General features: G+C 36.8%; 1 protein-coding gene across 1 annotated transcript in view; it reads left to right on the top strand.

The window, feature by feature from the left end:
- Positions 1 to 206: 206 nt before the first annotated feature.
- Positions 207 to 12239, top strand: part of WDR75 (WD repeat domain 75) — a gene marked incomplete at its 5' end in the record, with an annotated part of 15907 nt that continues 3874 nt past the window's right edge. The window contains 15 exons of the mRNA XM_009706405.1: positions 207 to 272; positions 1020 to 1113; positions 1860 to 1984; positions 2311 to 2381; positions 2492 to 2608; positions 3180 to 3268; positions 4103 to 4261; positions 4605 to 4664; positions 4754 to 4869; positions 5344 to 5516; positions 6364 to 6527; positions 8316 to 8499; positions 10486 to 10580; positions 11007 to 11102; positions 11670 to 11839. Coding sequence (XP_009704707.1) covers positions 207 to 272; positions 1020 to 1113; positions 1860 to 1984; positions 2311 to 2381; positions 2492 to 2608; positions 3180 to 3268; positions 4103 to 4261; positions 4605 to 4664; positions 4754 to 4869; positions 5344 to 5516; positions 6364 to 6527; positions 8316 to 8499; positions 10486 to 10580; positions 11007 to 11102; positions 11670 to 11839 — 1779 coding nt within the window. The remainder of the gene's footprint in view (positions 273 to 1019; positions 1114 to 1859; positions 1985 to 2310; positions 2382 to 2491; positions 2609 to 3179; positions 3269 to 4102; positions 4262 to 4604; positions 4665 to 4753; positions 4870 to 5343; positions 5517 to 6363; positions 6528 to 8315; positions 8500 to 10485; positions 10581 to 11006; positions 11103 to 11669; positions 11840 to 12239) is intronic.

The following is a 12239-nucleotide window of genomic DNA, read 5'->3' as shown; positions in this document are numbered from 1 at the left end:
TATTTCAAACTAGAATAATAGTGTTGTACTCCCATTGCACTTTCTGTGAAGGCAGCACAGAGGTGGTCTGTGTCCTGTAATATTGATGATTCAGCCACTTGGAATTGCAGTTCCATTGATCAGTCCTTCAACTTTTAGGCTGTGATTTTACGTAAAAGCTGGCTTTGTATTACTTTGACTCATATAGTTATTGTTTTTCTCCTCAGCTCTATTCATCCTCCCTTGATGGCAGCATTAAGCTGTGGGACTTCATGGATGGGATTCCCATTAAAGTATGTAGAGTTATTCTTGTTGAGCACATGTCAAAATTATTCTTGGCCCACTGATAGCATAATAAGGATTTCTGCAGCTATTATTACAAATAGGCACAAATCAGTCTTGAGATTTTTCTTGTTCTGCCATTAACACAGCCTGAAAACCATCTATTTATGGCAGTAGTAGAATGTGGCAGTTGCTGTGTGTGTCACTGCAGAAATTCATGATGATGCAGAATCTTTTTGGGAAAAAGGTGGGATATTGGACTCGATGATCCCAGAGGTCTCTTCTAACCAAATTGATTCTGTGAATCTATGTACTGACATACTAACTTTGCTACTTGCTGCGGTTCAGAGTCCAATGTAGCTCTTGGGGAGTGTTCTGCAGTTTGTGATATGCCAATAGGAATTCTTATGATGGCATGAAAATGTGGGCTGCCAACTGTCCTGTTGCTCCCATTTTCTGCTAAATAGAGGCACTTTCCTATAGGTGGGCCTTCTGCCTTGTATTAGGTGTAAAGTGCCTTCAGGTTTTTCAGTAAATCTGATGTCTGATATTTTATTAGTACTGTTTTAATGTTTGTATTAGTCCTTGACAGAATAAAGGTCTTTTTATTTGACTTAGAATTGAGAATTTTAATTAATACATCAAGGTTTCTTTAAAGCACATGTGTTTTTCTTAGTGTAAAAGCTTAGCATTATTCACTGTTGAAAACCATATGCACAAGGTAATAATTGTTGACCTCCTACTCTTTTTTTCTTCAGACTTTCACTGTAGGATCCAAACTTCTGGCACTGTATACGCTTGCTAGTTCTGAGGACTCAGTGTTTGTTGTAATTCCAAAGAGTGGTGAAAGAGGTACAGTATGATTAGCATCATCCTTGTCATCTAAGTCATTCTGTGTCTAAGCTGCTGGCATATCAGTGAATGGTATGATGCAAGAACGTGCTTTTAATATATTAATTTTGAAAATATTTATCAAATGCTATGACAGATATCTGCAGTGCTGCATTTTGTACCTTTCTTCTGTTTTCATTCTGACATCTGTTTTTTTAATATTTGTCTAGCGGAGTGCCTGTCTTCACTTTTGAAGCATATACTACATGTATTTGATCTTGTAGATGCAATAAATCTTTAAGCAGTGCTTACCATGATAGAGTCTATGCTACAGTACTTGAGACTACTCTTCCACCTTAAGCACTAATAACATAAATAGACTTGTCCTGTTTATCAGCATGCCTAGATATTTTTTTCCTAGAATTTTGTCTGAAATAAATATAAATATAGCTTGGCCTTACTCTTACTATATTGCTACAAATGTCACTTCAGAGCAAGAGTAAATATTATGCAACTTTGCTTGGTTTCTGCTTAAAGCTGTAGAGGTATCCACTATCTAGTCCTCAATCTTCAATACTATTGTTTGAATCAAAATATCTGAAACAATTATTTTTTGAAAGGTATTACAAACTTTTTCAAACCTATAAAAATATTGGAAGGTACTAACATGTTAGTTTTAAGGTAGAACGGATGTGAATGTCCTTTGTAAGGGGCATACATAAACTTGTTCATAAAAGCCTTTTGATAACAGTTTTTTCTTTGGTCAGATAAATTCCAGCTGGTCTCAGTTAAGCTGACAAAAGCAGCAGGCCAAGATGTGGAAGCCAAGGAATTGTCAGTGGTTTTGGATGGTGTGGATGCGTCACCGAAGTGTATTGCATTTGGAAGAGAAGTATATTCACCTTTTGGGGTTTTTTCTTCTGTTGGTTGGGGTTTTTTTCTCTCTCAAATGAGCTATATGCTATTTATGCTTTTATACAAGCACAGCAGCACTGAAACAAAAATGAAGTTAAATGAATATGTGTAAGACCTATGCTTTCTTTTATTTAAAGAAAAAAAACCAACACTACTTATTAATAAGAAAATATTTACTTAATGTCAGTTTATGCATAATCTCCAATTTTAAGTACTTTGTGGTGAAACATGATTTTTTTTTTTTTAACTTTCATGTGTAAGAACATAATCTGTATGTCCTAAGTTGTTATTTTACTATAACAGGGTGAATATGTGGCATCAGTGAAGGAAGTTAATCTCCAAGTTTATTTTTTTAAACAGAAACAGTTGAACAGGTAAGAATGAAAATGTCAGGTATTGATTCAGTCAATGAATTGAAGCTTTGTTTTTAAAAACAAAACAAAACAAACTCATATAATTAAAGTTAGTTTCTTAACTCTTAAAGGTTTTCTGTAAGTGCAGTGAAGACAAAAAGTGGAAACAATTGCTTTACTTGCATAGCATGCCATCCTACGGAGGATTGTATTGCAACGGGCCATGCTAATGGAAAGATTCGCCTCTGGTATGCACATTTTGATTCAACTGTGTACCCCATAAACTGATATGACCATAGGAATTAAGTGACACTTGAGCAAAGCAGTCTAATTCATCCTTAGAGAAGTCCATTTTGAGAAGTCATAATAAGCAAGGAATGGCAAGCCCTGTGAAGCTGCAGTACAGACATTGACTTCAGGGTACAGATTCTGTTTAACGTCAAATGGGAAAATACTCCTGGTAAGCCATGCTCCACAAATCTAAACTGTATTTGAGAAAGGTAATGCAGGAGCAGCTGAAATAACTTTTTATGGGCAAGTAGAGTCCTAGGGAGAACACACCAGTGGAATTCTGTGGTTAAGAAAAATGTGCTTGCCAGGTTGCTCAGTATGTCTAAGATGTGTGGTGTGCACCAGGAAGGTGCCAAAAACCTGCTAGCATGGTTCCTTCCCTCCCTTTGCATCACTTGAGCATACAAGAAACTTTAGTCTCGGAAGTCAGAAGAGAGAACAGTATACTTGATTCAATTCAGTATTTCCTTTCGTTTGCTCTGTTGTTGATGTTGTGCTTAAAGAACTGTTCTATTCCTCCCCACATAGGAGGAATTTCTACCACAAGAAAGAGTACACGTTTTCCACACTGCACTGGCATCATGATACCGTGATGGATCTAGCTTTTTCTATAGAGGGTGAGTGAAAAAACAAACCCCCACCCCTTCCCCCCACAAAAAAACCCCACAAAACAACAAAAAAAAAATCAAGCAAACAAACTCTCAAAGTCAAAGAGTTGCAACAGGGAGGGGAAAAAAAATCAACAGAAGTTCGAGTTTGTCCCCTTACTAACAAATTAATTTCTAGAATTTTAAATATGTCCCGGAGGGATCTGAAATAAAAATGGAAGCAGTTGTTATTTTTTTGATATATTTTGATTGGCTTTTATAATGTCAAATATCTATCTTCTGTGGTAGAATGTAAAATCTAACCCCTCCTCTTACCTCTTTTCCCCCACCCCTTCATCAGTAATACTGATGAGTTCTTGCCAGAGTCTTATTTGCATCCAGATAAAACAAGTCAGTCTTGGCTGAGAGCAAACCTAGTGGCAAAAATACAGTTAATTTTTATCTGAATTGTGTGATCTGAACTATTCTCCTTTGCATATTTCTTACTGCAAAGTACTTCTGATAGAAGGAGAACAATTCAGCTATCTTCTGACACAAATACTCAGCTGATTCAGAAAGTAATGGGATCTACTATTCCCAAAGCATTGTTTAAATTTTACTGTAGGCATAAATTCTTATTACTTAATCCTCTTTTAAATTTCTCTAGCAATTTAACATGGGATAATGAGAAACCTATCTGTGTGTGTTGCCCAGGCTAGATAGGAGGAATAATTGCTTTGTATGTGACAGTTTAAGAAAGGTTTTTGAGAAACTTAGGTTCATCTGTCATTGTAAACACATATGCTGGTGATTTTATTTTTTTTTTAAGCAAAACCTGTAACTGTGTTTTTATTACCGGAAAAGGAACCAGCTTGCTGAGTGGCGGAGTTGAATCTGTTCTAGTTCTGTGGCACAATGAATCAGACTGCCAGAAGGATTTCCTTCCTCGTTTGGGATCTGCTATTGAGTACATCTCCATGTCATCTGATGGCGCGCTCTGTTGCACCTTGCATACAGACAACAGTAAGCCAAAATGTATTTTAAGTACCACTTAATGCAAAATTGAATGCAAATCTGTATGAGCTTTATTTTGTTAATTTCAGATGAATTCACTAGATACTACGTAAAAGTTCAATATTGATCTGAAAGAACAGATGCTTGAAGTGATCTTTTGCTCTTTCATCAGTCTGTGAATTTGCCTGGCGACTGCTGTAACTTGGCATTCCACCTTGATGTAGGAGTGTCATAAGTTGAGAAAAGATATATTTATAGGATTAACTACAGTTGGTTAAGGTCCCTTCCCCACCATGAGATGTGGTTACATTGCAGAAGCCTTTTGCAAGACTTTATCTGCTTTTCCTTTCAGGAATTACAATAATCAACAGCAACCTAAGATTTTCCAAAAGTATTCAAGGGCTAATCAAAAGTAAGTGCAATAAAATTTATCTTCCACTTAGAGTGCAGAATGTGTCTCTTCCCATCTTGGGTCATTTGTCATCTGATTTTTGTTTCCAGGTCCGGGTGTGAAGACTGGTCTAGTGGTTGATCCTAGAACCAAAGCTTTGGTCCTGAATGGAGAGCCTGGCCACTTGCAGTTCTATTGTCTCCAAAGTGACCAACAGCTGTTCAGTGTAAGTTGGATCGGCTTGTACTAAAACTTTAACTTACTCAAGTAAGTTACGCATCAGAATTTGTTTGAAGACTTAATATGGCAAACAGGAAAAAAGTCTCAGCTATACCACATGACCGGATTCCAAGCTGAGATGTTTTTGGCTTTATTGCAAACTTCTTTTGCTTGTTAAGCATAACTAAATGTTGATAGTTGAATAAATACTTCAAAACAGCATGCTTCTCATGTTAAATGTCAAAAATTTCTGGATAAAATCTCTTTAAAAAATCTTTCTTTTTTTTTTTTCTGTTCTAAACTTAGCATTGTTGCGGAATGTACAAGCCCTAATTATGCTTTCCGCACATTTCTTTTTTTATGCCACAGCCCAGTCAATTCTAATCAGTGCTTTGAGGACATCCTTTTTCCATGGTTTTATGAATGATATCTCTAAACCTACATTTGAATTTTGAAATTTAATTTTGGCCTTGTTTTGCAGTTGGATATTGTGCAACGACAATATATTCATCAGGCAGGTTTAAACCAAGCTGACTTGGTAAAAGTTGCATTTAGTGCACAAGGCAAGTGGTTAGCAACAGTAGAAGAGAGAGAAGAAGTGGCTGACCCTGAGTTGCAGTTGAAGCTGTGGTTCTATGATGAAGAAACACAAAGGTAACAATAATAGAGCTGGCCTTCTAGATATGAAAATCTAAAGTGTCAGTCACACAAATATCTACACAGGCTTTGTCTTGCAAAGGCAGAGTTTTCCCAGATCAGTTAATAAAATTCTAGGGAAGACCCTAGGTAGAGTTTACCATGCATGCTACACGCACCTGAAACAATGCACAGAGTTGAAGTACATACAGATTGGAAATAATTGCTCTGAATCTAATTTACTTACCTTAATCAGACAGGCTATTTTAACCATGGGACTTAAATTCATATATTTCCCTGGTATTAAAAATCATGACTTGACAGAATGGTTCTATAGCTTGTTCAGTTTTTCTTACCTCTGTCTAATCCATCATGAATTGATTAGTCCTTTTAGGGTACAGATTATGACTTTATTGTTGATTTTTTTTTTTTTTTTTAAATTTTTTTTTTGTCTTTAGCTAACATAGGCATCTGTTTCATATGCTTTCCCTGATTTTTACAAAAAAAAAATTTACTATAAGTTTTTATTTTCTTGAAGAAACAAAGCAAAATAAAGCTGATCTGTGTAGTAGCTATGTGACTGATTTTCTAAGTACTGGAAGGACTGCCCAGAGTTCAGGCTAAATATTTGAGTGATGCTTGCTTAGTGATAATCCTTTCTCAGTGCTGGGCTACAATCTCTCTTGCTGTATGGAAGTGATTAGGGAAATCTGATCTGTGAATGGGATACCATTTAGTTATCTAATTAGACAGAAGTTTCTTTGATTCCTGTTCTCTCTGCCCCTTCCAGAATCCTCTTAAACTGAGATATTCCCTATGTTCCAAATGAAATAAAATGGCAAGCTTCTGTTTTCTTTTCCTGTAGCTTTAAGCTGAATACTAGAATAAATATGCCTCATGAGGACCACATAACAGACATGTGCTTTCGTGACATGGATGAATTGGAAGATGATTCTCTGATACTGGTAACAGCTGGCAGAGACTGTGTATTTAAAGTCTGGGTGATGGTAGAAGACACTGATCCGGAAGGTAAGAATGGTCAAAATGTAACTTAATCTTACTTGCCACCTTCTAACATGCTATAGAAATTCAGACTTTAACTTCATCTGTTCAGAACTAGGCCCTTGAATCTCGTGCATTTATCTATTTCTGCTGTTGCATGAAGTATTGTGTTCTCCTGAGCATCCTCTGTGATGGAGATCTCTCATAGTTCTGCAGTATTATGGATTGATATGGAGGTTCCTGAAATAACAAAGATCTTGCTGAGCCTGCTGCAGAAGGGAATGGCAGCCTGTGTTGATTGTTTAAAGAATTGTTGGCAGTAATGATTTTTCCATGCTGGGAAACTGGATTTTTGTCATTATTCTGGGTGGTCTTTTTATTTGAGACTTCTGCTCAAGGGAGCAGGATGCAGGATTGTGTAACTCTCTTTTAGTTGACAGAGTGTAATATAATAGCGCTTTGCCATTCTGCAGCTCCACCGCTTCAGAGTTCATTTTTTGAACATTCTTCCTTTCTGTTAGATATTTGAGCGTCCTAGAATGGATATTTAGGATCCATTTCCCAGTTACTTAAGTAACCAAATTTTGCCTCTCAAAATGCATGCTGATGTTCACCTGTTTCAAACAGAACATCTGAGGGATGTGTATGACCCTGTATGCCTTTGGATGTGAAATACAAAAGATCTCCCGCTTCTTAATGTCCTTTTACTTAAATGTTATTACTGTGCCAGGCACACTTAAGTGTTTGTGTGTTCATGGGCAGGTGAATCTGCTGACTGGCCTCATCACGGGTTTTTGGTGTGTATTTTTTGTTTGGTTTTTTTAAGTGACTATGCAGAGTTTTGTTTCATGGTATGTGTAGAAGTACAAAGTAGTGCTGACTTTTGTGGTCTATTTGCCCTGTGGAGGCAGAGTAGGAATGCTCAGGTAGAAAGATTCAACGTGCTGCAGCTTCTGTGTGGCAAATATTAATAAACTAATTAGTTTATAAGTAGAATACGCTGTGGCCTGTTTTTAATTGCAGCAGATCTCTCGCTGTGCCTCTAGATGGTGCCATGCAGTTTAAAGTAGTGAATTGTTTCTGACTTTTTTTATAGGCAGGTCTTTTAATCATCAACTGGTAACTATTCTGTAAAGGATATCTTAGCATAGGGTGAACTTGTTTTCCTTTTTTTCCTCATCCTACTCATATGTTTCAAAAGCATGCTGTATGAATTTATTTGTACTGGGAAATGTATGTTATGTGGTAAGTGCATCACTTTGCTTCTGTTTATTTTATGGTAATTATCAACAATGGGAAAAGTATCCCAACTGAATGCACTGGCAGGTTAACCAACACAAGGAAGCATCCTGATGGGTTGCTTGGTGATCCTCAAACTTTATGTAGACAAACTGTGAGCTTTGTTGGACTCAAATTGAAACTGTGTTCAAACTTTTAGTAATGCTCATGTTCTTCCTACAGTTTTTAAAGAACAGTGTTAGAACACTAAATGTTCACCCTACTTCAGTGTCTTTTTTTTCTTTTGTCTAACATCTGCCTATTTGAGAGCACAGTTAATGTAGCTGGCAAAGTAAATGTGAATATTGTACCGTGTCAGTCTTGGGATTCACTGTTCAAATGTGAAACTGAGGACAAATGGAAAACCTACTAGATGTTTCTTGTAGTAGTACAGGACAGATTCTCTGTACTCTTCAAAAATGTAAGCCTTCTGAAACAAAACTATCTTGCTCTTGAGCCTATTTTGCAGCCTTAATATTTGAATTCTTCTTTCTTCATGTATAGACTTGAATTAACTAGCTTGTTTATTCAATGCAGCACAGCAAAGTGTGAGCTGGAGCTGTGACTTTGTAGGAAGCTACCACAACTACCAAGCTACTAACTGCTGTTTCTCAGAAGATGGCTCTTTGCTTGCTGTTAGCTTTGAAGAAACTATCACTGTATGGGATTCAGTTACTTGGGATCTTAAGTGTACATTTTGCTATCCACCTGGAAAAGTAAGGTATGTTTTTCATCTGATTTTTTTATGTCTGTCTTGAACTCTTGGAACAGAAAGAATCAATTGATAGTAGTCCAAGACCTTGTACATGTTCATACAAGCCTTGAATTTGACAGTCTTAAGTTCATATATAGAAAAGACTCTAAAATGTCTTTTAGGTGGTTGGTAACTTAGTGTTTCTAAGATCAAGCTTTGCAGTTTCATCTTCTTACTTGCTTATGGCTCCTGTACCTCCCATACTAAAATATGTATCATTGGGCACACTGTAGTGTGTTAATAGCCCTTCTCTTTTTCCCCATTAATCTAGGGATTAATCAAAGTACTGAGAAAGTATAAATATAAGAAGTTTGTTCTTTATTTGTGTATACATGCATACAGATAGAAATTATATCAATAAAGCATAAAGGCATATTGACCTTATCTGTATTATAAAATACATACCTTGATCCTTTCTAACCTCTGTTGGAAAATCCATATTTGCCTGGCAGACCATCCCAGCATGCTCCATTGTGTGCTGCCATGATAAAAGACATCCTGAAGGCCTAGATACCTGTTGTGTAAGCCTAATGAGGAATGGCATAGGTTGATGATAGAGATAAAAGATAGAGACTCAAAGAATAGGGCAGCCTTAATATTGAGCTTACTGGACTGTGCAAATATACAGCAGTTTCTGATCCAGGTAAAGTAGCATTTTTCCTCTGATAATCTTGAAAAAAAATAGGGCAATAGGTCACCTCACTGATTTATCTATGTAATCTCTGTGCCAGCTCTCTATATCTAAATAATTGCTGAAACAGGAAGATGCTACAAACTTACTGTAGCATTCTCTTTCAGTGCTAAGGTTTTTCTAACTGCTTCTCAAACTTGTTTCTCAAAGTCATTACTCCAATAACCTTAGAGGTATTTCATATACCTGCTTCCAGGAAATACCTAAAATAGAAAGGAAAACATTGTGTGGTCACAGTGTTTTAAAGTCTCTGACATAAGAATCATACAAAGATACAGAGATTTCTCGCTCTGTGTGTATGTTTGTAAGCTTTTCTTTTGTGTGATCAAGTCTGTTTTGTTTATACTGGTCCTCTAAGGTTAGAAATTGAGAAACATGATTCTAAAACTGGTGTGCAGGAAAATGGGGGGAGGCATGTAAGCCACATCTTTACTGTATCTACGGAGAAAACTTCTCTTGCCTGCCACGGTACCAAACTGTCTTTTCCCAGGCCAGCTGCTCCTTTTACAGCCTTTACTAGATGCTATATTAAAAGGAAATAAATTACTCTAGGGTTGTATTAAGTGACTATTAATCGCATAACTTTAAAGGGCTATGTTTTAATGTAGAAATTCCATCCCTTGTTAGCTTTTTTGAAAATATTCTGTAGCATTAGAAATCAAAAGGCTGTTGTATTATTCTCAAACAAGAGAATGAGAAATTAAAATAAGTGAAAGCAAATCACACACTTTCTTCAACTGGAGCAGCCTGTAAGAATAACCTTTTTTTTATTTTTTTTTAACTAGTCTCTTTTTCTAGTGCTTAGAGCAATAGTAGGAATTCTTTAAATATGGAATTTATTTTCCAGTCCCAGTGTGAACCCTTGCTAGGGACATGGTTTAATGGTGGTCTTGGCCATGCTAAGTTTATGGTTGGACTCGATGATCTTAAAGGTCCTTTCCAACCTAAACAATTCTATGGTTCTATTACTTATGGGTTTGTAACTTATTTAAGAGCTTAAAATCACTCCTTGAAATCAGAAAGTTGTAGGAACATGTAATCCTTGTAGATTTATGCGTACTTTTAAATCTCCCAGACCTATGTGGTTGTGTGTGAAGTTTCGTGCCAGTAGAGGTGAAAGCAAAAAGCAAACTTCTCCTGATTTAAATATCAGAACTAAATCTTAACTGAATGTTTTTGTGACTTGTGAAACGTTACTACATAGAGAAACAAAGATGAAATCTGAAGGTCACTAACTTGTTTTAATTTTTTGACTTCTGTAGGAACATCTGCTTTGGGAGACTAACATGTTCCAAGTACCTTATCGGTGCCACTGATTATGGCTTTCTATGTTGCTGGAACCTGCTCAGTTGTGCATGTAAGATCAGCTTAAATGTGTGCTAGAGTGGTAACATTTAACGCTTGAATTTACTGTGAAACCTTAAAATAATTCTAGTTTGATTCCAGATTGACCCATTATAAAACGTTCTGTGGAATGTAATGATTTTCGTACTTCAGTCAAGATAGTATCCTGTCCAGCGTGCATGAGCTTTGTGTGCATGTGCATAGTGAGTTTTCAGTTAGATGATTGGTAACACAATAATGGCTAGTATTTCCTGCATTTGTGTAGAAGTTGATAGTATTTGTATATTTTTATTCATCTGGGAATAAGTGAAGTTGCATGCCTCTTCCAGAGGTTAAGGCCCTGCATGTCATTCCCATTTGACCTTTTGTTTGGCAAAGTAGTGGGATAGAACTGAATGCCTTCTTTTCATGTCTGGCTGTTGCTGTGTTTGCTTTTCAGTGGAATGGAGCGCCCACCTCAACGTCTTAGTTCTGCAACCTGATCCCCTTTCAGAACATATTGCTGCTGTCTCATGGCTCTCAAAAGAGTCCAGCTGTAAGTACAAAGGCTTCTTTGACAAGTAATAGTCAGTGGAATTTAAAACTGTGAAAGCATAATTTCTAGAAAAGGTTTTCTTAGAATTCAGCCTCATGAAAGCCATAAGACAGACTTGAGTCTGTATTTGTACCTGTGGAAAACGGAGCCTTGTCTAACAGCAGCAGTCAAGTAAAACATGTTGGCTCCCCATCTTTTTTTCCAACAGTTAGTTTCTAGTACAGGATATAGCACAGGATTAGCCACGCTCTTTGGGTGAGAGCGTGTAAATGCAAAACTGTGGTTGAACCATACAGCTACATTTTAGAGCTTTGACTGTAAATTATGATTACTCTTCCTAGACCTACCGTTCTACAGAAACATTTATTTCCAAGTATGTCTCTGGATTGGAATACTGTGAAAGGTACCTTCTATTATGCAGTAAGGTTATCCAATTATAATTCCTGCAAGCTAGTGCTTAAAGACAATCCTGTCAGCCCTTACTGGCTGTGATACATAGGGCTTTGACAGCTGTCCAGGATGGTAAAAATTTCGTGATTTAAAGAGAAGACATTCTTGATTTTGCAGTGTTTGTGTTTAAACCAAATGAGCCACGGCCAGTCTATATCCAGAGAAACCTTTGTAAAGAAAAGATCCGGCTTGCTGCCTTCGTTCCAAGAGACGAACCTGAAATGATTAGCTCAGAAAAATACCTTTGGCTAAGAAGATCCCAACTATTTTTTCTTACGGATACGCAAGTAAGAATTAGCAATTGGCAGGTGGTTCCTGGGGAGAAAGTATTTTCCTGAGTGTAGATTGATACAAATTCAGAGTTCTGCCGTTGAGTGTAAGAGTTTCTTTTTGTGATTTGAAGGCAGCATAAGCCATGCTTTGTTCTTTATTAAAAGCTTTTAACTGCCAAAACAGCTTAAGTTCAAAATTGATTGTTTACTGGTTTTCTGCTGCTAATATTTCTGCTGCCTTGTTCATACAAGAAACTAGATAGTTTGGGAACATTGCCTATGCTGTTTAACTTAACCACCTAGAAGCTGTATTATTGCTGATTATCCAAACATTTCATATGATACTGAATTTTCCCTGTAATTTCTGGGTGGGTGGGTGGTTTTTTTTGTTTTCCCAAAAAGTCTATATAGACCC

This window comes from Cariama cristata, unplaced genomic scaffold (genome assembly GCF_000690535.1).
Source record: "Cariama cristata isolate BGI_N322 unplaced genomic scaffold, ASM69053v1 scaffold13908, whole genome shotgun sequence".
In the NCBI taxonomy this organism is placed as follows: Eukaryota; Metazoa; Chordata; class Aves; order Cariamiformes; family Cariamidae; genus Cariama; species Cariama cristata.
Note: the sequence above shows the minus strand (reverse complement) of the source record. Positions and strands in the feature narration are given on the sequence as shown.